This window comes from Spermophilus citellus, assembly GCF_964194105.1.
Source record: "Spermophilus citellus genome assembly, chromosome: 8".
Lineage (NCBI taxonomy): Eukaryota > Metazoa > Chordata > Mammalia > Rodentia > Sciuridae > Spermophilus > Spermophilus citellus.
In genome coordinates, this window is record NC_138189.1 from 110,702,964 (window position 1) to 110,725,284 (window position 22,321).

Below are 22,321 nucleotides of genomic sequence, written 5' to 3' on the forward strand. Positions count from 1 at the left end.
CAATAGGCACAGCCAATCCATGATTCTGTTTCTTTTGAGAATAAGGATGCTGGAAATATAACATCTAGAAATGGTACCAAGAACAAAGCAAGACAAAGTGAAACCATGATTTAACCTCCTTTCAACCTTCTCTTCAATGGGTTATATAAGACTTACGTTTTATCATCTGTTTTACCCTTTCTCTGGTGGATGAGGTTTTTAATAAGAAAAGGGGGGGGGAATGATAGGAAAGCAATTGGGGAGGAAACGAGAGGAAAGAGAGGGAGACATACCTACACTGAAGTCTATATAATCCACCAAAAGGAAAAACAGCCCTTGAGAACCTGGAAGCTAAAAGAGATGCTTCCAAGGTGATGCAGTTTGGAGGAGTGAAGTCAGAGAAGGAGCAAGTTATTGTTCAGGGCAATGGTGAGCAGAGTGGGGTGGGGAGGAGGAGGGCAAGGAAAGAGCCTGAGAAGAACAGCCCTCAAGCAAAGTTCTCCCAAAATTGCTCTGGAGTCCCTGCCCCTCAAATTTCTTGGCCAAAGTCACCAATATTTCCCTTTGCATAACCAGCTTCAACCTGGAACCTGTGACCCTGTAGACAGACTTTTGTGAGTTTCTGGTGTTGCTTTCTGATTTGATACTAGGGACTGAAGCCAGAGGCACTCTACACTGACCTACATTCCCAGACGTTTTTTATTTTTTGAGACAGGGTCTCACTAAGTTGCTGAGGCTGACCTCAAATTTGGGATCCTCCAGCCTCAGCCTCCTGAGTCACTGGGATTATAGGTGTGTGCCACTGTACCAGGCTCAGAAACTTATATTCTTAAACATGGTCCTCAAGCATCTATGTGGCCCCAGAAGCAATAGCTCTGAGACTTTCACTGAAGGGAATTTGACCAGGCTTGGAGGAACCAAGAAGAAAAAGAAGGACAAGAGAAGCAGAGAAAACAGATGCAATCTCACCTTAAAGTCATGAAGTGACAAGTTATGGGATTAGAAAAAATGGAGCAGAGGAGTCATAGGGCTCCAGGGGCATCCCCTTCCTGCCTCTCTTTGTCAGGCCCAGTGCAGCAGATCCTATCATGTGCCTAGCATTCTGGGCACAGGCCAGAGCTACTCCCTTTTCATGCACAGGCCTTTAAAACAGCTTGAATTTATTAGGGCTCTTAAGTGGCCCAGGCTAATGGCTCGGCCTGGATAATGTCTTGGTTTAATTGGTTATTGTGCAAGCTGCTTGTTTCTACTGTGGAATCCCCTGTTGCCGCCTTTGGAGCAATCCAATTCTCAGGCTCGTGCTGGAAGCTGCCACTACACTGTGCCATCCCACAGGATGGCTTGGATCTCTAGAAACACCAGACTCCTGGTGGCACTCCTGCTGGGGTTCCCAGGTGTAGACATGCATGTTGTCATGGAGGGTGGGATAGGGGCACCTCTGTGAATAACTGACTCTGTGAGTGCCTTTTCAAGGTAAAGGGAGAGGGATAGAGATAGAACCATGCAAGGATTTCCTTCTCATTTAGCATAGCAAGCTCAGCAGAGCAATAGTGGATTGCCCAGAGTCTGACCCAGCACCTGGGGTGAGGGATGCTACCAGTTGGAAAGACAACTCCTACAGAAGAAGGTGATATTTATGTTTCTAAAAGCAGAGCCTAGATGGCATTTCTTTTCAAGGTCATAATATTTTTCTTAAGTCTTCCTAAATCTTTTGACCTTAAATATATTTGGTACTTGTTCTCTCCAAAGATGTGGGGAATAGACTAACCTTTGTGATCCAGAATCAGTGTGTCTAGGAGCTGCTTTAGAGCTGAGCACATGACAGTGTGTTTAGGTATTCACATGTCAGTCTCCCCCACGGACCAGGAGCTGTTGGAGGCTAGACTGAGACTCCCTTGCCTGCATGCTCTAGACCCTAACATGACTCCTACCAGGCCTTGCACCTCTCATTGATGTTAAATGAATATTCCCAGGAATATAAAAGAAAGGAACACATTTAACTGTTAAAGCCACAGTTTATTGATTTTTGTGTCTGCCACTTTTATGTCCTCTTGCATATCTGTACCTCATAAGTATTAGCCAAGATGATTTCATGCAGAAAGAATCCAGAAAATCAGGGGTTTTTTGAAGTACGAGGTACAGTGTCTTTTTAAGTGGAATCTGCTATAGCATATCTGAAATTTTTATACTTAATACTGTAGCAATATGGAACCAAAACCTGATTAGCCTGTCCTGTGGCTGGCTTCTATCCCCTAACACAAAACTCACACATGGGATTTGCTGTACGTGGTAAGTCAACTCTGACACGTGTATGGTGTTAATTTAGTTTCCAAGGAGTTTTATTTATTGATTGAGGTATCCTTCATTTCTCTTTGAATTTCTGTAATGCTTTGCTTCTCGTCTTCTGCTGTATTTGATGTTTTCTTCAAGTTGAACATTCTGCATGTAATGATACCCATTGATACTTTTTAGGAAAATGTGTTAAATTTAAGTTTGGAAAAGATTCGTTTTACTGAATCATTCACTCCTGGGCTGATTTCTCCCAAGGTACTAGTGAGAGGACAGCAGCCTACCCAAGCAGTCTCCAGAATGCAATTCACAAACCCTGGCCCATGAACCATTGGAGCAAAAAGGGGCAATATTAGTACTTCTCTGTTGATTTACCTTACCTCATAGTTTTAACTGTATATTTATAATGTAACATATTGACAAACTGATGGATTAATATAGGTCTATAATTTATAAAGAAAATAACATAAAATGCATAGTCAATTTTATGACTGGTAGAGGTATGCAAGCAAGTATGCTTAGAGCCTTCTGCTCTTAGCATAGAGGTAGCTAGATGGGCAGTTTTCTGTCACAGAGTTCATGTCCAATTGAAGGGAAAAGAAAAGTCAAGCTTCTCCCAGCTCTGTGCAGCAACTTGATGTCCCTCCTGGTTGAGGGGGAGAGAGATCGCTTAGGAATATGGAGAGTGTGTTCTCTGGCTCCACTGTCACTAAATTTGGTTCTTTGTCACTTTATTTAGTTTGTTCTCTCCAAAAAGGGCTCTCTAAGCCAGGCCAGACTGTCTTCACTAGGGAAAAGCCTTTACCGTGACTTCTGAGTTATGGCTCAAGAAAGCAGGGAATGTGCCTTATTCTTGGCTGACTTCAACTCATACTTTGCACTTAAAACGTGTTGGTATTAGATTGCTTGACTTCAAGGTCATAGCCAATAGGCAGTTAAGGGTTTTTTTTTCAGTGGTCCCCCTGACAAGAAAACCGATGATGTCCTAGTATCCTTTGGCAGTCTTTGTTGATTGTAGGGATAGGGTGTGGATTGTACATTGTTGGGTACAATTACCTCCCAGAATACAATGCATCTTCTTTTAGACATCCCAGGGAGATAATTTGGATGTAATGAAGATCTATAGTAATCAGATAATTACTATCGATTGCTCTTTAGACGTCTTGATGAGGTAATTAGGGCATACTGGAAAGAAGCTAGAACTGATTGATTGGCATGACTGTAATCTCAAAGATTTCTAATTATGTTTCTTTTCTTCTAATGGCTTATAAACAAACATCATTTTGGCTTTAGAATTTGTCAGGTGCCAGGTTCACTGGGAACATCAGCTTTCTCTATTATGCTAACTAGACACCAACATGATCAACATAAGCTCATTATGCCTTCCTGCTGAAGCAGAAGAAACTGCAATTAACCCTCACTTTTCTTCTTCTTCTTCTCCATTTCCACATGGCCAGATTCTTGTCAAGGAATGGGGTGTGTAGTGTTGTGAAGGGCATTCTGGTGGGCCATGTGTAACTCTGAGCTGGGTGGATCTGTGTGGCCTACTGGGGACCCTTGAGACCTGCGAGTGCAGACACAGTAGAGTCAGGGCACAGTGACACAACATATGTGTCAGGGTGGCCGGATGACTGCTCAGTCTCCTGTCACAAGTAATAGCTACTCATCTCATCACCAGCCACAGGAAAGAGCAGGTCAATATTGTCAGGCAGCTGAACCACGCGCTTCTCAACATGAGGGTGCTGTTGCCTCATCACTTCAGTTAGACACTAATTAGAGGACTCCCTATCGGAGCCCGCATTCCACATTACCCTAGTGTTCCCTACGCCATAGGACCCTTAGCAGCTTGCATTGTCCAGGATAGTGGCCTAGCCCCAAGGTGATGGAAGGTTACCCCACAAAGCAGCAGCTTGAATGAGCTGTTTGCATCTCATTGATGATGTTGGTAAGCATTGCACTTACTGGGCCCGTGTGTGGGTTACCATTCATTCGACAAATGCAGAGTACATATGCTTCTGCTGTCAGTCTAGTTTCCTTACTGGAACTTCTACTGTGACCCATCTGATGTACTTTGTACCCTGATAGATTCCCAGTACATGCAGGAGGTATTCTACTGAACACATGTGTTCTTGACTCCCTTTCTATTAAAATATCACTGAAAAAAATATCATATTTTGACTTTTCATAAAATCCATTTTTTTCTTTGATCCTGATTTTTTTTTTTAAAAAGGACACAAATTATGCATCTTTTGTCGCTAAAACCTTTAAGATGTAAGAGCAGTAAAGTTCAGGGGGACGGTTTGGTCAGGAAGGGAGAACCCGGGTGTTTTGTTCACTGGTAACTTATGGCATGCTGCTGTGTGGATAATTGCAGCTGTTGTTGGAAATGCTTCATTAACTCCCATTAACAAGCTTGAGAAATGGAAGTAGATATAGAATTTGTCTTCTAGTTATATCTTTATACTCTAAGTAAACTATGGAGCAAATTTTTTCATCAGTACAATTCTTTTTTTTAATTAATTAATTTATTTATTATTTATATATGACAGCAGAATGCATTACCATTCTTATTGCACATATAGAGCACAATTTTTCATATCTCTGGTTGTATACAATGTATATTCATACCAATTCGTGTGTTCATAAATGTACTTTGGATAATAATGATCATCACATTCCACCATCATTTCTAACCCCATGCCCACTCCTTTTCCCTCCAACCCCTCTGCCCTATCAAGAGTTCGTCTACTTGCAGGTAAATGGATGGAGTTAGAGAAGATAATGCTAAGTGAAGTTAGCCAATCCCCAAAAAAACAAATGTCGAATGTTTTCTTTGATGTAAGGAGGCTGATTCATCAGCACAATTCTTAAAAAATGAGTTGTTCTTTTAAAACTTTAATCTGAGTAATGGGTAAACTTTAATCTGAGTAATTAGTAAAAAAAACTTGCTAATTTGTATCAAAATTTCTTCAAATAGAACATAAAATAAATATCTTCTATTTACTTTTGATAATTGGTAATTATGCAGAGAATCATTTTAATCGAAATTTTTTTTATTTCTGTACATAAAGAAGAATGAGGGAGGAAAAAGATGTCATGAGAGTAGAAGGTAGACATGGTAGAAGGAAGAGATGGGAAAGAGGAGGGGAGAGGAGGGAAGAGGAAGGTACTGGCAAATGAAATTGATCCAACTGTCTGTGCATGTGTGACTATGCCACATTGAGACTTACTATTCTACATAATTAATATGCACCAATAAAGAAAACAAGAGCTCAAACTAAACGTCTAAAATACATTCCAAATTTTTGTTGGCTCATTGGTTTTTATCAGCCCAACACATGTTTTAATTATTTTCCCATTTCCCTAAAAGTTAATTGAAATCTCCTTTTTGTATCTATATTTTCTATGTATTTTTCCTTTTATTTATTTAGTTAAATAAACCACTTGCCAGTTGGTAAAGGCAGACTGAACTGCATTTGCTTCCCAGCAATTTGACATAAATCGCAGAAACAGTTTGTTAGAAGGGCCCAGTCCCATACAAAATGGCATGGGCCTCAGTGTGAGGGTCAGGGCTATAGAAGTAGCTGCTCGTGCTGTTGCTTAAACCAGGGCTGCTGCTCAGGAGGCACAAAGATGAAACACACTTTTAATAAAAGGACAGATAAAAGTGAGACAATTAATTATACAATGTGACTTGGTTTGGGGCATGTCATTGCAGGAAGTTTTACAACTTGAGAGACAGATGGGAGGACAGCTTCTGGAGGAACCCAAGGCACTTCATTTTAAAGGAAGTACCCACAATTTGCGCCTATCCATTCATGATGTTGCCCATTCACTCTGGAAGAGCAAATTGCTGGCTAAATATCAGGTAAGTTCACCATGCTGAACTAAAGGCTTGGAGACAGCTAGAAGAAAAATAACCAAAGTTATGTAGGCATAACCAACCCCCTTTCTTGAAAATGCTTTTATGTTAGTACTTGTTTCATCAAGAGTTTGGGATCTGCTGAGTGCTGTAACACACACCTGTAATCCCATCGGCTTGGGAGGCTGAGGCAGGAGCATTGTAAGTTCAGAGCCAGCCTCAGCAACTTAGCAAGGCGCTTAGCAACTCAGCGAGACCCTATCTCTAATAAAATATTAAAAAGTGCTGGGGATGTGGTTCAGTGGTTAAGCACTCCTGGATTCAATCCCCAGTACCAAAAAAAAAAAAAAAAAAAGAGTTTGGGATCATTCAGGATTTTCATAAAATAGCTGATAGGCATATTTGAAGGAATGCTTTTCAAAACAATTATCCTTATAATTATATTACCTTTGTTATATTTTTAATTAATTAGAGCACTTCAATTTTATTTCAATTAATTTTCATAGGGAATTCATTGAATTAAAACAACTTCAAAGGCACTCATAGGAATAATAGAGGACATCATACCCCTTGAGACACAAATTTGTCTTCAGCCTTGCTAGGACAGTACCCTTACATTGAAAACTTAGAAGGAACCCCAACTTGGGAATTGAAATGGCATGTAAAGTAAAACTTAGTCAGGATTTTATTAAGTCACAGGTATAAAGATATTGGTTCATCTCATTGGAGGTCCCCGTGGAAAAATGGCAGGACTCTAGGGTTTTAACCTCCTCCTCTGTCAGTCAGCCTGTGCACTCTGAGACTTGATATCCTGATGGACCACAGATCTCAACCCTGCCCATGAGATGCGGACGCAGTCAGAAAAGCTGTGAATCCACATCTGCACACATGCAAATCCAACCAACCCCAGTGTTGCTGCTGATCTGGTGGCTAGTTCCCGAAATAAGTCAATGAACATAACTAGAAGGACTGGAATTTCCTTTTCTCTCCCTTCTCACTTTCATATGTCAAGTACTTACACATAGATTAAGAGCAGCAAATCTACTCCTTTGTTAACAAACAGGAGCTTGGGTGAGGGTTGCAGACTTCACCCTTACCCATAGCTCAGCCCTGTTAGATGAGGCTTTGACTTCCCATAACATCTCTTCCTTTGCTCACTTTCTTCATTCTTAAAACTCCACAATTCTTCCCTTTCATAAACAATTTCCCTGGTATAATCATAACTGAAAATACTTACTATCCTACAAACACTCTCTTATACTCTTGGCTTATTTCGGTGAACCTAGCAGGTTCATGACTTAAGTAATCCACTGCCCACTCTTTTACAGATAAGGAAACTGGGGTGTGAAAAGGTTAAGTAACTGGCCCCGAATTATCAAATCAACAAGGGCAGGATGTTGTCAATCATACTGGATTTGGCATCAGAACCTCTGCCCTTAATCACCTTGTTCTCCAATTTTTAATGTATCAATCAACTTTGTTGAAACAAGATTCTGAGATGGGTTCTTTAAGGTGCTCAAACTTTTAGAGAATTAATACCTGTTAGACATTTGGTGCTTTTTAGGCCAGGGACTTTTTTTGGGACAGCTAAATGAGTCTACAATTTTCAACTGTAGGGAATTTTGGCTGCCCCCTGTCCTGCGCAGAGGAAGGACAGAGGCATGAAAGAGAACAGTGTCAGCACGTTCTCCTTTGGGCTTTCTTTGCTATTCTCCGGAATGTCACGGCAGGGATTCCTTTTAATGAGCAATGATGGCTTGTGTAGATTTTATTTTGGGAATTTTTTAAACATAAAAAAAAATATCATTTACAATGGCTTTATATTTTTGTAAATGAGAGACTTGTGGCAGACTGGTCAGGTATGTGGATTCTGAAGGATGACTTCCTGGGATCAAATCTCAACTCTGCCACTTACTAGCTGTGTGACTGTGAATGAATTATTTGACTTCTCTGGGCCTCAGTTTTTTCCTGTGAAAGGGGGACAAACTTGCGCATAGGGCTATTATGAGGGTTAAGTGAGGTACTCTGTGGAATACTGAGACGAGTACCTGCCTGCAGAGTGTCTAATAGGTACAATTAGTCCCTCATTTGTGATTAACACTTTCATATCCTTTAGGAAATTCCTTTTTACCATATCTGGAGTGGGTCTCAAAGAAACCTCCACTGTACCTTCACTCTGGAAAGATTTAGCCTGAACACAGTGGAGCTGGTTTGCAAACTCTGTGTACGACAGGTGGAAGGAGAAGGGCAGATCTTCCAGCTGAACTGCACCGTGTCAGAGGTAAGAAGCTCCTGTTAATCAGACATATTGGGGGTGGAAGGGACCCTTGAGGCGGAGTGGGACCAAGACGTGTCTCACTGTCGGCCCGTTCAGCTTGCCTTGCTGCACATGTCCAAAGTGAAGACCATTTTCCTTAGCAAACCAGGGGAGGGGGAACACGTGGGCCCCAGAAAACTCCATCCTCCTCTCCCCAGCCTGCTGGGGATTTGTCATCCTTTCTTCCCATGGTCCTCAAAAGCTTTCTACAAGTCTCCCTTGCTAAAAGGATATTTTCAATGCATACGGGGAGCAAGATCCATAAAAGTATATAACAGGGAATTCTTTTTCAAGTTTCATTTCTTGTGACATGAATTTAAGCATCATGTTCTAACTTTTTAAAAACAGATCTGAATTTCAAGTGCAAGGTTTAAGTAGTGTGCACATGTAACTTTCCTCCAAGTGTCCCACGTCCTCCATCTGTCCCTCTTCCCTTTCTGGTTCTTTTTCAGGGACCCCCCACACACACCTTTGCCCTTGTGTCCCATTAAGTGGGAGGAAGAGAGTGAGGCCTCTGCACCCCCATTTCTTTTCCTGCTCTCCCCATTTCTTTTCCTGCTCTTTCCTCATATTGTAAGGAGAAATCTCTCATAACATCATTCCCCAAGTATCAAGAGAGACGTTCTTTTCCCAGGGTAGGGAAATGTCTCAGAAATAATAGTCCAATCTATATATCTTCCCCCTGTAGCCATCATTTTTTGCCTTTCTTTGCTATGATTTTCACACACTTCAGTTGGGCATCATTATACAACCATATGATGGCCATAACAATGATCACTGCTATTTAAAACTTCTCTGTAAGGAAAGAGGAGGTGCCCGTGACCTTATCTGTTCCCTTGGATCCAAAGGCGATAGTTTGAAAACTGGTAACCCTTCATGCTGGAGGAACAAAGGAAAAAGAATAAGGGAAGAGATCAGGAGGCAGCCTCTCAGGGGCCTCTCAGAGATGAGTCCACGCTGCTTGCTGAGCCACAAAGCACGGGACTGTCGTATTTCACATCTTCAGCAGGCCAGTATATGATTTAAAATACTACTTCTCCCTCACTGTCTCATGCATAGTGACGAATGAAATGTCAGCCTGTTGGGCTCGCCTTGCTCCACATGTCCTATTTAAAGACCATCATGCTCAGCCGGCACACTCCATCCTTCTTTCCCACAGCCTGCCATGGTGCGGTCATCCTTTCCTCCTGTAGTTCCATGAGACTTTTGACTCATAAAAAACTTTAGTCACAGACCCCAGTGACATTCATAAGGAATGATCTCGGTGTCAGGGTGCCATGGCAACCGCCGGGCCTTTGGATGCACAGCCCTATCTCCCAGGCACACTGCACCACCCCTGCTGGCTCCGGAGGGTGTTTTCACTTTCCAGGCCCAGCAGGTCTGCAAAGTTCAATAGCCACCCAGCTCCAGTGACAACAAAGGCTGAGGAATTTGGGAGGGGGGTGAGGAGGTCTGGTCCTTTGATGCTTGCGTTCTGTTCAGCAGGAACATTTGCTGTGTGCTGAAAAGGTGGATCAGATGCAGCCATAAATGAAAGAAAGCTGCTCAGCACTCTCCCATGCTCGGGCCCACCATCTCCTCTCAGAAAAAGAACACTTTTGCATAGTGTGATCACAATTTAAGGACTTTCTTTCTTGTGCCAACATAGAGGAAAGATGATTTCTTTTGCAACCGGGTGTCAGTCAGCTCAGAGGCCAGCCCTGCAGTCTCCTTGGAGGCAATTACCCATGTGAGACAGACAAGAGCATGTAACTGAGGAAGGAAGAAGTGACCAGAGTGGGGATGACTTTGGGGATTAAGAGGCACTCTGCTGACTCTCCTTCTGGGTCACCAGTCCCACCATGTGCTTAGCATTTGAATGAGGGTCAGGGAACACAGTGGAGGGTGTGAGGTTGGAGCCTGAGGCCCTGAGTTGATGAACAAAGGACTCTGGGGAGTCCTGAGACCCAAAAACTGTGAGAAGGGATCCAGTGTGACTGAGAAACTATAAACAAATGGAGAAAAGGCTCCAGTTGCAGTTGTTTTCTTCTGAACTCTGTTCCTTCCTAGGGTCACAGGGCAAGGTGGCAGGTGGACTGGTGCTCCAATTCCAATGTCCTACCTCCCAAGAATGAGTTGCCTTGTCAGGAATATGTTGCCCCTCCCCCAAGCACCTCTCCTCCACCACCCAAGGGCACTCCTATAAAGCACATAGGCCTTGGCCTCACTGGCAGATGGATGACCTGTTGCACCCTAGGGAGACTAGACTGTGGGTGACATACAGCATGAACCTCTCTGGTTCCTGTACCAAAGATTCCTGACTTTAATTATATAGAGATGAAGTTAAAGAATGAAAATGTCTGGAAGTCTGAAAGATTGGGCATGAATAAATACCAAAATGTAAAAAAAAAAAATTATTTTAGACAGACATGGGGTGAATAATAGCCAGAATACCACAAAGGCAATATATGGTATACAGAAAGAAACTTATAGTTTTTTTCAGGCCTGTTTTCAATTTTAGCTATAGACAAAGACCCATTGTAGTAAATTCTCAGGTAGATAGCTCTATAAGAATATGGGCATTTACCCCTTCTGGCCTCAGTTTCCTAATGCTTAAATCGTATAGTAATATATATGTTGGGCAAGTTGTGAAAACTAGGTGAGTGGGTGTTAATAAATGCTGTGGACAGAAGTTGACCCAGAGCCCATGCTTAAGGTATGTCCACCATTCTCAGGGTTGTTAGGGGAACCAGTTCTCAGATAAACTCTGCCACCCAAATCTACAGAATCCTTCATCAACTTAGCTTCAGATTCCCTTTCTATGAGACCCAGTTTCTACACAGTACCAAATAAATACAAGCAAATTCAAATTAGCTCCCAGAGAAAAGAAGATGGCATATGTCCCCAAGTTTGTTTATCACAAGGTTACTCAGCTCATGACTCTGGACAATGGAAAAGTATTGTTTTAAGGTGTTAGTTATCTAATAACAGCTTTCCAGATAAATTTGTTAGATCTTAAAACCTTTATGAACAGCTGATTCAGAGCACTTTCATATATACAAGAATATTAAAAATGTACAATGTAATATTACTCTGCTATAGCCATTCTATTTAAATCTCTTTTCTAGAACCTGCTTTTCTATAACCTCCTCAAAATTGGGAAAATTTAGTTTTTCTAAGTGATTTTAGAAAGAGAAGCCAGGTGTACTGGCATACAAGTATCATCCTAACTACCTGGGAGGCTGAGGCAGGAGGGTTACCTGGGCCTAGGGAATTCAAGGTCTGGCTGGGGGTTGGGCTCAGTGGTACAGCATATGCTTAGAACTTGTGGGGCCCTGAAATATGTGCCATCACCAATAGCAGCTGTTTGGTTAATGTTGAAAAATCATATGTTTAAGAGAATCATAACATCAGAGACAGATGGTACCAATACCATAAACAATTATTGTAATAAGCATTCCATGAGAGTGATCTCTACTTTTACCTGGAAGTAAAAGAAAAACTAACAGTAAAAGAAATTACTAGATGAAATTTGAATGTAAATGTACATATATTTTTTTATCTCCAAGGCTATTGTCAGCCATATGGTAAGAGAGACAAGAAATTATGCCCTATAGAGCTTGTTTTGTCGACACAGAAAAAAATATACACAGTAGCCAGGATTAGAGAGCTCAGGATGTTAACGCCTACATAAATGGTGATGGTTCTTTAATCACCAAGAAAAGGGGAGCAACATGAATATGGAAGCAGACTATCCTGAGATCCAGGCCTATTTTTAACTGCCCTTTAACTTCAGGATCTAAAAATGAAGAAAGAATCAACCCACTAGTCATATTTATTTGGAAGAAAGATTAACACACTACTCCGTGAGTGGAATTTTACGTCCTGTACCAGGAAAAAAAAATATTTTCTCTCATTTCAACAAATATTGAGTGGGTTCCATGTTCACAACACAATGCTAGGGATCATAGGGGTCCTAAGAATGACAATAATGCTTTCACCTCTACAAAATTTGAGAAATCAAAGAAGTCACACATAAGTTCAAGAAAATGCACAGGGCAGAATGGGAGGAAAGCAGAAGAACTGTGAAAGGGCCCTAGGAGGCCTCCAAGGAGGAGGATGCCATTTGAGCCATGCTTTGAGGTATATGCCAGAAAGAGGTGAGAGGGCAGAAGAACTGTCAGAGGGCACCCATGGAAATAGTGCTAGGAAGAGTGAGTGGTCTATTCTGAGAGTATGAGTCATATAAAGTCAGACCAAGGATGGGGCAACCTGAGAAAGGTTGGAGTCAGACTGTGAAATTGTGAAAGCTCTTACTCTGTGTTGGACCTAGGCTCTTCACTTTACATGCACCAACTCTGAGGTCTAATAAGAGCCACTGATACAGGTCATGAAAATATCTGTCACTGTTTAATGAAGAGTTGGGACTAAACTTTTAAGGAAGGACGAATACCACTTCTTCTCAAATCATTCCACATAATTAACAGGAGGGAACCCTTCCAAACACATTTTATGAGACCAATATCATCCTAATACCAAAATCAAAGACATAGCAAAAAGAGAAAACAGACCAATACCCTGATGAACATAGATGCAAAGAAGAAAAAAATGAGCCAACAGAATTCAACAACATATCAAAAGAGTCATTCACCATAATCAAATAGGTTTCATTCCCTGGATATAATGACGGATCAATATATGCAAATCACTAAATATAATATATCACATCAGTAGAATGAAGGATATAAATCACTCAATCATCTCAATAGATGTAGAAAAAAAGCATTTAATAAAATTTAACATCTCTTCATGGTACAAATTAGGTGTAGAAGGATCATGTAACAACATAATAAAAGCTATAATGACAAACCCACAACAAGCATCACAAAGAATATGGAAAAATGGAAAGCATTTCCTCTGAGATAAGAAGAAGATAAGGGTATCCACTCTCACCACTCTTATTCACTATACTCCTAGAAGTTTTAGGCAGAGCAATTTCATAAGAGAAAGAATGAAAAGGGAGGGAGGGAATAAAGTTATCCCTCTTTGCACATGGTAAACTCCTATAGGTATAAAATCCTAAAGATTCACTAAAAGACTATTAGAACTAATAAACTCAGTAATGTAGCAGGGTACGAAATAAAAAATCAGGAGCTTTTTGATATATCAATAATGAACTAAGAAAAAATATCAGAGAAATCAATTCCATTCACAAAGCCTCAAAAATAAAATACATAGGAAAACCAATCTAGGAAGTGAAAGACCTCTACAATGAAAATGAAAAAAAAACTAATGAAAGAAACTGAAGAAGACACAAAAATGGAAAAATTAATATTAATTAAAATGGCCACACTACCCAAAGTGATCTACAGATTCAATGCAATCCCCATCAAAATACCAATTACTTTCTTCAGTGAAGAAGGAAAAACAATCTTAAAATTCAAATGGAAACACAAATAGCCAAAGAAACCTTGAATAAAAACAGAAAAGCTGATTCTTCCTTTGGTAGCACATATACTAAAACTGGAACAATACAGAGAAGATTATCGTGGCCTCTGTGCAATTATGGCACACACATTCATGAAGCATTGCATATTTTCAAAGATAGTGAAGTGAATGAAATACTAAATAATTCAAAAGTCTGATGTAAAAATGATCAATGAATTCAAGGGCCATAAGAATAAAGATTTGGATGAATTAAGGAAGAGAATAAAGTATGTAAAAGAACAATTTCATAAAGAAATATGGGTTTCTAAAAAAAGACCAAGCAAATCTTAGAAATAAAAAGCTCAAAAACTCAAATAAAAATCATGTTGAAAGCCTTATCATGAGTAGCTCAAGCCTAAGAAAGAAGATAATATTGAAGATAAGGTTGACAAATTATCACATTCAAATGGTAATGAAGAAAAATATAAGAATGAACAAAACACGCAGGATCTACAGGACATGATTATAAGACAAATGGTGCAAACCATAGGGGTAGGCAAAGGAGAGAGATACCTATTTGTGAAATAATAGCAGAAGATTATCACATCTTATATGTACATCAAGGTATACAGGATGCATTTAGGACCCCAGAAATTATCAGAAAAAAAAATCTCCATGTCATAATATAGCTAAATTATCAGAAGCACAGAACAAAGAAAGGATTCTGAAATCTGCAAGAAAGAAGTTACAAGTCACTTATAAACTCAACCCATAAGAACAACATAAGATTTCTTAGCAGAAGCTCTAAATGTCAGAAGGACATGAAATGATAAATTTCAAGTTCTGAGAGAAACTAGCTGCCAAACTAGATTATCCTTCATATAATAAGAGAAATAAAGGCCTTCCAAGATAAGCATAAACAGAAGGAACTCATGACAATTAAATAAGTCTTACAAAGATTCTTAAAGAATCCTACACACAGAAGAGAAAGCAAGATGAACACAAGCATAGAATATAGGAAAGAATAATTCTCACTAGAAGAGTAAACAAATGATAATTGGTAATGAATCAAGCATTATTAATTCCATAAGCCAATAAACCTTTAAGAAAGACATGAACATAGATTATTCTAAACAACCAAAAGAAAAACAAGAGAAAACGAAATAATTGGTACATATAGATGGTCTCACTTCTCTAATTAAAAGATATACTCCAGCTGATTGGATTAAAAAGCAAGACCCAAAAATCTGCTACCTGCAAGATATCCACCTCACTGACAAAGACATAAATGAACTGAAATTGAATATAGAAAATGATGTTTCAAGCAAATGGAATCTGGAAGCAATCAGGGGTAGCTATACTCAGAGCCAACAAAACAGACTTCTAGCCAAAGGCAGTCAAAAGAGACAAAGAATATCAGTACATATTAAAAAAAGGGAACAGTTCATCAAGAAAATTTAATGATTATAAGTATGTATGGCCCAAATGTCACAAACATAGCTGGACATAAAAGTTACAGAGAGACCCCAAAACAATAAAGAAACACAAATTTAATTATACTATAGATCAACTATACTTAATAGACATCTACATAATAGTCTATCCAAAAGCTATAGAATATACATTCTTTTCATCAGCTGTTGGAACTTTTTCCAAAATATACCATACTTTAGGCCATAAAGCAAATCTCAACACATGAAAGTTAAGATAATTTCTTGCATTTTATCAGACTGTGATGGAATAAAACTAGAAATCAACAGCAAGAGAAAGTATACAAACACATAGAGAATGTTCAATATACTTTTCAACAAACATATCAATGAAGAAATCAGGAGGGAAATTTATAAATTCCTAGAAGAAATAAAATGGAAGCAAAACATATCAGAATATGGGGGTACAGCAAGAACAGCACTAAGAGGGAAGTTTATAGATATAAGTGTTTCCATTAAAAACAAAACAAAACAGACCTCAGATAATGATTTATCTCAAGGTCCTAAGAAAAAAGAATAAAGCAACCAAAATCAGTAGAAGAAAGAATAATAAAGATCAGAGCTGAACTGAATGAAATAGAGACAGACTAAAAGAACTCTACAAAAAAATCAGTGAAACAAAGACTTTGTTCTTTGAAAAGACTGACAGATCCTTAGCTAAACTAATGAAAAGAAAGAGAGTATACTGAAATAAATAAAATTAGAAACAAAAAGATATTACAGCAGCTATCACTGAAATCCAGATGATAATTAGAGACTATTTTAAAAATTATACTACAATAAAACGGAAAATCTCTGGAAGATATAGACAAATTTCTAGACATGTGTAACCTAACAAAATTGAAACAAGAGGATATTAAAGCCTAAGCAGATCAATAATAAGCAATGAGATTAAATCATTTATAAAAAAGTTTTGCAACAAAGCAAAGCCCAGGATTCGACTTTTACAAGAGTCTTAAAGAAGAAATAACACCAATGTTCCTCAAGCTATCTTATAGTATAGAGAGACAAAACATTTTTGCACTTGTCCTATGAAGCCAGTATTACCCTGTCACCAAAACCTGATAAGCATACAACAATAACAACAGAAGAAAACTTCAGACCAACATCCTTGATGGACACAGATGCAAAAATCCTCAATAATATACTTGTAAATCAAATTCAGTGATGCATTAAAAATATCATACACCACAATCAAGTTGGTTTCATTCCAGGTATGCAAGGATGGTTCAACATACAGAAAACAATACATACAAAACAGCACCTAAATAGAACCAAAAACAAAAATCACATGATCATCTCAATAAATGTAAAAAAAAGCCTTTGATAAAATTCAGTATCCTTTGTGATAAAATTTCTGAAGACACTAGGTATTGAAGGATTATACCTCAACATGATAAAAGTTATATATGACAACCTTATGGCCAACATCACACTAAATTGGGAAACAGTGAAAGCATTTTCTCTAAAATCAGGAATGATCCAAGAGTATCTGCTTTCATCACTTTTATTCACTGTAGTACTACAAATGTTAACCAGAGCAATTGGACAAGAGAAAGAAAAAAAAGTGATATAAATAGGAAGGGAAGAAGTTAAATTATCCCTGTCTGCAGGTGATATGAATCGAAGACTCTACCAAATGACTCTGAGAACTAATAAATTGAGCAATGTAGTATGATACAAAATCAACATACAAAATCCAGTGACTTTTTTATACACCAATAATGAACTCACTGAAAAAGAAATTAGGAAAATAATTCTATTCATAAAGACCTCAAAATAAAATACCCAGGGGAAAAAACCTAACTATGTGGAAATTATAAAACGCTAAAGAAAGAAATCAAAGAAGATACTAGAAGATGGAAAGACCTCTCATGTCCATGTATAGAAAGATCACACCGAACCCTATTAATGTGTACAATTAGTATTTATTAATAAAAAATTTTATGAGTTGGAACTTATGCAGGAGGAGGGGTATGTAACACTTCTTAATGAGAGAAGAGGAGAAAAGACAGAGAAATAGTGGTGCCCATTGTTGGAGCCCTGCAGGCAGATGTGCAGGATGGATCACAGTAAGCAACAGGGAGTTTCTGTGGCCGACAGTAATAAGGAGAGTCTCTGGGGACACAAGTCAGAGCTTCAAAAGTCTGACTTCTCTCTTTTCAGACTTTAATCTCCACTGCCACCCAGGGACAATCAGGTGGTGGTATATTAGGGAGTATGGTAGATCTCCCTTGGCCCTGTCGTTATTGTCCAGAAAGGAAGAAAACAGGACTCTACACAGGTGATGGCACAATATTGTAGGAATAGCATGGGATTACTCTTTGCTTGCACCCCCTCACCAACCCATCCATACTTCCTTCTATGTCCAATATGAGCACTGGGACTTGTGTTCAGCTATCACAAACATAAATCCTTTAATAAACACTGCCATGCATCCTCAGATCACTCTTCTGGTTACCTTTCTTTAAACTCTATTCCCCTAGAGGTCAGGAACTCTCTCTACTATTCAGAAAGACTTCTGTGCCTGAGGGGAGAAGAGAAACAGATTGTGATATTCATTCAGGTATTCCAACTCCCATTGGATGCTTCTATGCTTCATACCACAGTCCTTTAAATCCTGGTATGTGCTGGAGCTAACACAAAGGAGCCAAGGGAATCTGTTTGCCAAGCTTTGGATTTTGAGGCGAAACACTGTGATTGCAGCCAACACCACTGTGCACATTATAGCAAAAAAAAAAAAAAAAAAAAAATGTTTTAATTAGTTTTGCTTCAACAATACCCTACAAGTCCCTGGATGGTCCCTGTGCAGTGGGAATTCACAAAACGAGAAGTCAGCAGCCAATTTGACTAGAAGTCAGATCCCAGAATACAAAGTGCACTACCTGTTACACTGGGATGCATACAGCTGAGGCCCCACCTACCTGCCACTGTGCCAGCACTTCCATATCTGTAGAGGCCACTAAAGCAGTGTAGAGCAGGTACAGGGGACTCTGGGAAACTGTGGCATTGACCTCCTGGGCTGAGCACTCTGCAGGACATCAGAAACTTCACGATGGCTGAGACTCTGTGTAGCTAGTTTATCCTCCAGCAACTAATTATGCATACCAAGGAGTAACCTGCTTTGAGAGAGAGAGAGAGAGAGACAGAGAGAGAGAGAGAGAGAGAGAGAGAAAGAGAGAGAAAGAGATATGACATTTAATATAGATTAAGTAGATTTTCTTTTATTGCTTTAATAGTTCCCAGGCAACATTTGCTTTTGCTTTTCCAACCAACAGAAGTGATCAGAAAATGATTAGAATTTCTCTTGCAGATGAAATTCCGATTTTTGCATTTCTGCTGTTTTATGAGCTGAAACTATTTTAAGAGCCAATTTATAGTTTTTTCTGCTAAAATTAGATTTTTTTGTTTTTTTTTTAAAAAAAAGGATATGCAGCAATTGGAGGATGCCTGACGTTAGCAGCTCGCCCTAAGGCAATATACTGTGTTTATCATTTTCTATAAAAAAGTTTGTCTTAATTTAATATCGTTTAGACTTGTTCCATTTTACCCAGCAAGAAAAGAAAGAAGCAAACCACCTTCTGCAGGGTAAGAGAAAGAGTTTACTCAGGCACTGGTCCAGGGCATTCCCTTCAGGGTCAGATGGTTTCCAGTAGCTCTCTAATCTCAAATCTGTTCATTCTCAAAAGAACTGCCCTTTTGAACATTTTCCCTTCTTGAAATTTCAACCTTTAGGATTATTGATATTCCCTCTCTTCTCTCCTCCTAGAGAATCCCATTACAAAAACCATGATTGAATCACAACAGAGCTTTTCATCTACCTAATCCTTACCATAGATCTAGGAGGCAAGGCTATTCAAACTAGCTCAAAATGTACTTCTGTCCACCTCCAGGCCAAGTTACCTACAGCGAGGCATAACTTTCAGGTCTGTAAGAAGCCATTCCTACTGAGGAGAATAACAGCACCCATTCTCTTCTTATCACTCAAAGCAAGGCATTATGCTCATGAGTTCAATAGGGATTGCTTTTGTCCACAAATAATGCTGAGCTGTTCCTACAGGAACCTACTGGCATAGATTTGCCCTTGCTGGATCCTGCCAGCACCATCACCACCGTCACAGGGCCAAGCGCTTTCAGCATCCCTCTTCCCATCAGGCAGAAGCTCTGCAGCAGCCTGGATGCCCCACAGACAAGAGGCCATGACTGGAGGATGCTGGCTCATAAGCTAAATCTGGACAGGTAGGTGTGGCCAGGCTCCAAGACTGGTTTCTTTCTGTTACTTTCTGTTAGACACAAGTCTCCAGGACTGATAACTGTTAGACATAGCGCAGCATTCATTTTTTTTTCCCATCCATACATCTATTTACTTTTTCATTCTGCAAACCTGTATTAAGCTGCTTCTTTACATCTCACAACACAGACTTACAATCCTAATTCACAGAGATATTCTTGGTTTGTTTGACATTTGTAAGTGTGGGATTTTGTGACCTACTTTGCCAAGTTGATAGGCTAAATGCTCCTAAATATTATATTCGTTCACTAAATTCTTGTTCCTCATCTCCAGTGGAGCAGGACCTAATGCTTGGTGAATAATTATCATGCCAACATAGCATTGATATTAAGTTATAATGAGACCTCAGGAGCCTCCACTTTGTAGAATGTTGCCATCACCACCGGGCAAAGGATGTGGCATGACCTGTCAAAGATCCTGGGCTGGAAAGAAAACATAAGTCTCTTGATTTCCTGTTTAGGATATGACCCATAGACATCTTGTCTCTTAAATTATCTTACTCAGAGTTGAGGTTAACAAAGTTAAACATCACGTCTCCTGTCTGGAGCTGATCTAATTAAGTATGGGCTAGTCATTTAGGATGGCTCACTGTAAACCACAGTGGGGCCGAGATACTTCAAGACAGATGGAGAGACAGAAAAGTTCAGCCCTGTAACAACAGAAGAGAAAATAGATCCATAAATCTTGCCTTTCAGCACATTTTCCCATTCCCAATTACAGGTACTTGAATTACTTTGCCACCAAATCAAGCCCCACTGGTGTAATCCTGGATCTCTGGGAGGCACAGAACTTCCCAGATGGAAACCTGAGCATGCTGGCAGCTGTCTTGGAAGAAATGGGAAGACATGAAACAGTAGTGTCTTTAGCAGCAGAAGGGCAGTATTGACCACACTGGAAATGAAGATGAAGGAGGAAAATGCACAGGGAGTCTGTGGCCGTCCAGGGAAAACACAGCTGAGGAGGAAATCCAAACTAGACCAATGAGCTTCACAGGCAAGATGGAAGCGGGAGAGAGAAGGAGAACAGATACGACTACCAATGTACATGCCCACTTGACTTGGACAGTATCACAGGAGTTAAGAAAAATTGTGTAAATGTGTACCTTGAATTTAGAAGTCAACCTAATTTTCCTCTTAGTTGGGCTGTATGCTGTATGGTACAGGATCTTACAGTTTCCTAGGAAACGCTTTTTATTGCTATCCAGATATATGGATAAACTTTCTTAACAAACCCAATTTCTACAAATGTTGTTTACATCAAATTGGACAGGGATGCAGACACTGTCCATGGCGCATTCTATTTTTGTTCAAATCATTTGAAGTTGAAGCTGTGGACGGTTTGTTGTGTCTATTTCAGATTAGTAATTTACAAAAAAGTCAGACTTTTGCTACAAATCTCGTACATCCAGTGTCTCAGATAATCCTCCCAATCAATGTTCTGTTTCTAGAACTTGTAGAACCAGTGTTACTGTTTGTATCAGGGAAGGGGAGAATCTCAATGGAAAGGAGAAATGACTTAAGATTCCTTATGCCTTGGGTGCACCTGCCTGGTGCGCTTTAGGAGTAAAGCTGTAGCATTGCAGGGAAGATAGTGATTCATGTTCAAACGCTCAAAACATTTCTTCTTGGCGTGTTTGTAATATGAAATTTAAAGATTTTTTTTAAAAAACGGTATCATTATTATTATTGATGAGTATCTGCAAGTATTTTAGTAAAAGGGTCTTCTTTTAACTTCTGTTTTTGTTAGCGGTACTGTTAGTATTTGGTATTGACTAGACCTGCCTCACTTCCTCACATAAGAGGTGGGTGTGGTGACCAGCTTAGTCCAACAGGCATTGCTTCCTTGACCTTTGACTCTCTTCTACCATTCTACCCTGGAAAGGTAGAAAGCACTCACTGGCTTATCAATCAATTCTTTAAGCTTGCTCAGACAGGGTCTTTCTCCTTTGCGTCTTACTATGAGAAGTGTTCCCCCTGAATTTCACTTAGTAGTGTAGTTGTGTGGTGCCACGTTGACTCTCCATAGTACTCTGTCTGCCTTAGGGGCAGTGTGGTTGGGAAAATAGCTAGAAATCAGAAAACCAATTCTGTCTAGCTGAACTGCCTTGGGGAAGGCATTAAAACTCATTGGATTTCAGCTTCCTTACCTATAACATAAGGGGTGGGACTAGATCACCTTCAAGGTTCAACAATGCTGGACTTCCATTGTTAGGCCTCCAGTCTCATTCATCAGTCTGAAGTTGATAACAGACTCTGACCTGGATCATTCAGTCAGCTAGCCTTCCCCCCCTCCACTACATTATGCCTTTCAAATCATTTTGACTTGGCAGAGAATTATTCTAACCTGCAATATATTTGTTCAGCTTTAAAGTCCTTTCTTTATATCCTTGCATTATGCTGCTCGCTGAGAGATGGCATCCCTTTAGTATCATGTTCTTCTCCTCTCATGGGACCCCTAGGTTTCTTGCCTTCCTGACTAGTGGTAAATTCTGCTTTGTTATTGTTTTGTTCTCTTAATATCAAAATCATTCCTACAAGTTCTTCCTGCAGTAGGAACTTGATGTGTTTTATTCCCCACAGTCTTTTACAAAGGCTACTTAATTAGCCCCCCCCTTTTTTTACCTGTAAAATGTTAGTCAACAAACTACTTTGTGTCAATAAGGAAGTTTCCTTGGGACCATCACGGGC

At 39.6% G+C, this 22,321-nt stretch overlaps 1 protein-coding gene across 2 annotated transcripts in view; it reads left to right on the plus strand.

The window, feature by feature from the left end:
- UNC5C (unc-5 netrin receptor C) overlaps positions 1-20,520 on the plus strand; it is a gene marked incomplete at its 3' end in the record, with an annotated part of 359,207 nt that extends 338,687 nt beyond the window's left edge. For both annotated transcript variants that reach the window (XM_081304710.1, XM_081304711.1), the window contains 4 exons: positions 5,987-6,136; positions 8,247-8,411; positions 19,404-19,582; positions 20,355-20,520. In XM_081304710.1, the coding sequence (XP_081160836.1) occupies positions 5,987-6,136; positions 8,247-8,411; positions 19,404-19,582; positions 20,355-20,520 (660 nt within the window). The remainder of the gene's footprint in view (positions 1-5,986; positions 6,137-8,246; positions 8,412-19,403; positions 19,583-20,354) is intronic.
- Positions 20,521-22,321: the final 1,801 nt, after the last annotated feature.